At 33.4% G+C, this 4,710-nt stretch overlaps 1 protein-coding gene across 1 annotated transcript; it reads left to right on the top strand.

Moving 5' to 3' along the window:
- Window positions 1-320: 320 nt before the first annotated feature.
- Window positions 321-4,146, top strand: LOC125682504 (uncharacterized). The gene is made up of 3 exons (XM_048923132.2): window positions 321-460; window positions 3,020-3,216; window positions 4,016-4,146. The coding sequence occupies exons 1-3, from the start codon at window positions 424-426 to the stop codon at window positions 4,082-4,084; spliced, it is 303 nt and encodes a 100-aa protein (XP_048779089.2). The 5' UTR covers window positions 321-423; the 3' UTR covers window positions 4,085-4,146.
- Window positions 4,147-4,710: the final 564 nt, after the last annotated feature.

Genomic DNA, 4,710 nt, shown 5'->3' with positions numbered 1-4,710 from the left:
GAAACGGAAATATCTTCGCATTTCAATATTGCATTCTTTATAAAGACTAGCTTCTTAAATTCGAAAAATATTGAAAAATGAAATGTAGAATTTAAATTACAATTTTATCGTTGTATAGGAGAGAAGGGAGGACAGGTCTGTCTGTAATTTTACCGTCGTATCTGAGAGGGGGGGGGGGGATCTGTAATGATACGGGAAAATATTCCATCCATGTGTAAATCAAAAAATAATTTTTGCCTTTGGAGTGATTTTCTATTAAAATGAGGTCCCATTTTAAAGAAAAAATGCGATGAATTTGAGTTACAATCATTATGCTCGTGACAAATTAAAAAATTCATGACACGTTATGGTGAACATGCAGAGTACTATTTTTACACAGTTCTTTAGGAATCAGCGGAGAAGGAGAAGGTCAAGAGCGTAAAAATGTTGACCCGATCAAAGCTTCTGTTCACTACTGGACGTAAGTCGTAATAGATATAGTATATTTCTTTTTGAAGTAAATGAATTTGTCCGAAGATCTTATGTGAAAATAGATAAAAATATCAAAAGAATGTACTGAATATTTCGGATGCAAAGTTTATCCCGAAATTCCTCTATATCTGAATATATGTACATGTACAAAAATTACCATCATACCCATACTTTCACCGAATAATTTCCACAAATTTGAGGTCAACCATGACTAACTTCTTGTCTTGTATGTTAAATTCGGAGGTAGAATTATTTTTGAAGTTTCTGCATGACGGGGGAAATGGGTGACCCTATCATCATGATCCGGGCCTATGTCGCACACAATCTGATCAAAAACTGGTATACTGGATTTTGCTCATGTTGTGTCAAAACTCATTGATAACAGATGTTCAAAATATGGTAAAGTGGATTCAGAGTTGTTTAAATGTCTTTCTTTAATGAAGGATCAGGGTTTTTGAAATCAATGACCCAGGGGGGCATGTGACAATGAGGCCACAATAGTCAAAAAGTGAATAAAGTTTTACCTGAGCATGTGCATGTATAGGGGGGAAAATCTCCCCAGGAACAGCAGGATCATGATTAATCATATTGATATGCAAGTATCCTAATGTAGACAGTAGTGCAGTCAGAGGCCAAATGAAATAATATGTGTGGACACAGTGGTTCCGGTTACACTTTCTTGAAAAGTAGGGTAGGTAGGTAGACCATAGGGATTTTATTTTTTTTTTTATATTTATATTTTTTTTAATGATAGAATTTAGATGGAAACAATTTTCGTCTACTTTCACTTTTTTGCATGTACCATTTATATATGGTGTGATATATACCGATGAAATTGGTAGGGTTCACCCTAGTTTTAACAGTTCTTTTATATATTTATATATATATATATATATATGTATATATACTAGTATATTAAATAAAAAAATAAATACAGAAAGAAAAATCAGTGCATTTACCAAAATCATGTTTTTCAACGTGAAAGTAGAAAATTATATTTCAACCAGAGTATTGTTTTCAAGCCCTTCTAGGTATTTAAAATTTTAAATCTATCTAACTTTTTCAAAAATAAGGAGGGTGATCGCTCAGTATATTTAAACAACTGAAATTTGCACTATTGCTTATATGTAAGCACACTTTAGTTCTAAGTCACTTTCTGTCTAATGTTAGATGGCCTGTAGTAAGTGTTTACAGCTTAGCATTGTAGCGGTATATATATATATTAGCTATGAATAACTTACAGTCAAGCTTCACCTGAAGGAAAATGGGTCAAAATCCTATATGTATAGTGGTATATATTATGCACCCCTTCTCATAAAAGAAAATCTTGAAAAAAGTGTGCATTATATTTGGCAAAATACGATAACTGATATTGGAAATAGTCCAAAAAAAGTTTAGGGTCAAGGGTAAAAACTAGGGACGGTCGGGTAACCGGAACCACACTTTTTTTTTTTTTTTTGGCCAGATCCAAGTTTGTTCAGATCTTGGTCGGTTGGGGGTGGGGGGTACAAAGTTTTATATGGGAATTATAAGATAAAATCTTTGATTTATAATCTTCTTCTCAAGAACAGCAGGACCAAAATTAGTCTTTCAAACAAAAATTATGTAGGACCACTAATTAGAAACATTAAGATGCAAACATTCCAATGTAGTGATGTGCAGATTCATTTGACTCATCCTCACAATTCAGAGTTTTGTAACTACGTACCTTCCGTCATTGGTTTGTGTGGAGGATATGTAATCACAAAACCTTGACTTGTGTGGAGGGTACATAACCACAAAAAAAGGATGTATTTGACTAGGATTGGCTTAAATAGGGCATCAAAGTTTTAAATGAGAATATAAGAAATTTGAAGAAGAAAAAAATATTTTCAAGAGTAGCAGGGCCACACTAGATCATATCAAATGACAATACGCAAATATTCTGAATTAAGATTTTTGTTCATGGATCCAGGAGTTAGGTTGGGGCTAAAACCAGGGATCCAATTTTACATAATACATGAATATATAGAGTGAAAAATCTGTTTAATCTTCTTCAGAACAGCTAGGCTTTGTCAGTCATATTAATTTTGAGGCATTCTCATGTTGTGTGGATTCAAGTTTAAGTCACAACCTCACATGGTTAGATTTGGGGGCATAATATGGGATCAAAATATTTCATGGGATTAAAGAGGGTAAAGGTGTTTTAAAATCTTATATTTACATTCACTGAATCTTTTCTCTAATATTTCTATTGAAATTAGCATTGCTTTCATCTGCGACAATGAATACATATTTGTTGCAAACTACTTCAATCCAGTTTTTATAGTACCACCTGTCTGTGTAATCATTACCAAATATGGAGCGTTATCAAGGTCAAAGGATGTGTTGCTGTTCCATTTAACGTAATGAAAGGGTCAACCATATTATATAATTTCAGTATTTAAATCTAATTTATAGCCCTGTAGGTTGCCTGCAACCCTGTTTCTACTGTTTATACACTGTGCTAGTAAGTCAACATCATCCCTGATACATTATCTTTTTTAAAAAAAATTCATTTTCTGTTTAGGAAATTTTGTCCAGAAAAGAATGGGTCATACTCCCACTCCAGCTGAGGCAAAGGCTCTCTGTCAAAAATATGGCATCACTATGGATAATGTTCCAGTTCGTGCGGGAAGCTTTAAACAGATGAATGCAGCAGCACAAGCAAGATTCAATCGCTATGCTATCCTGTCAACTCTGGGCATGACGGCTACCATGTTCTTTGTAAGTATCAACTTTTAAGTTGTTTTTATGTGAATTAGATATACTAGTAACCATTATATCTGTATTTGCTGCATCGTGTATGTTGTATTTAATTCCCCAGTATTCACAAAACTCAGTGGTCTGAAGACTGAGGTCAGTGAATTATGAAGGTAGGGTCAGTGCAAATTTAAATAAAAAGAAGTCTGATACGCTTGTAGATCTTTTAAAAGTTACACACATCGTTTAGCTTTTGTAGATATATAAACTCTCTTTTGTTTGAATTTACAATCAGAATCAAAATAAATCAATAAATAAAGAAGTGCCATTGTAGATTGTGTATTTTTAGAAGTAAAAATTTAAAAAAAAAAAAAAAAATAAAAAAATAAAAAAACCTAAAAACTAGGCCTATACTTTAAACTGTCAAGGAAACTTCTATGCATATTGCATGAATGTTCAGTGAACAACTTGTTGAAAGGTAAAAGTACAGAGATTATGAAGTGCCAGGTTAAGCAATAATAAGCAACTAGCCAAAACTCTGATCTAGGTGAAAGCGGCATAGAAAATTTATGACAAGGAAAAGCGCATCAGAAAATTCAAAACATGGAAGACAGAAGAAAGGCTGTGGTTGACATTTGATGTGTATTGAAATCGCATCATCTGTGAAAGGTGCAAAAATGCCAGGGATAGTACAATTAATGAAATGTTTAAATTCTTCAAGTGCTGTATCCTGTTATGCAATACTTTCCGTGATGTACCCAGCTGTACAAGTACTCTGAAAATTTAGGGGCCAGTAAATACTAACATTTCTTTTTCTTTACAGGCCTGGCATAAAAGAGTTTTCACCACTCATCAGCTGTTTCGCTATCCTAAAGAAATGTATGGCAATTAAACTCTCAGACTGTCAATATTAGTTATGTAAATTAATGAAAAAATAAATCTGTGTTACCTTGATGAGTACCCTTTGTCATTTGGAGCCCAAGGTGTGATACTGCATGGGCCAGATGTACATACAGCATATATAAATACAAAGCTGTACCCAAGAGTGCAATTATACATGAGAAAATATCTTAGGAAGTAGCATAAAGCAGACAAACAAAAGGTATACATGTACTTTTACTATGCTTAAATTTGTGTCAAGTATTGAATGCCTTGCTTCATTCCTTTAACTTTTAGTGTATAGTCCTTATCAACTGAAAAAGTTTATGCACATTCTTATTTAATCTGATAAAACCAAGATAGGAGTATAGAATAGGAGTATATCTTAATGTTTTACAAAAATACAGCTTTACAATGGTGTGTACATTAATTGTTAATGATACAACGCGGCTGGTTCTTCATTAGGCTGTTGAAGCGGTGCAATCCCATGTTGTACAGCATTGCTCATATTGCTGCAAATTTACAAGTATTTTGAGGCAGGTTAACACCACAAAGCTTTTTTAGGTCACCTGAGTGAACTCAGGTGACGTATTGCAATTGGTTGTCGTGTGTTAACAATTGAACATTTTTAACTTCTTA

This window comes from Ostrea edulis, chromosome 2, assembly GCF_947568905.1.
Source record: "Ostrea edulis chromosome 2, xbOstEdul1.1, whole genome shotgun sequence".
In the NCBI taxonomy this organism is placed as follows: Eukaryota; Metazoa; Mollusca; class Bivalvia; order Ostreida; family Ostreidae; genus Ostrea; species Ostrea edulis.
This window is presented reverse-complemented; position numbering and strand designations above follow the sequence as displayed.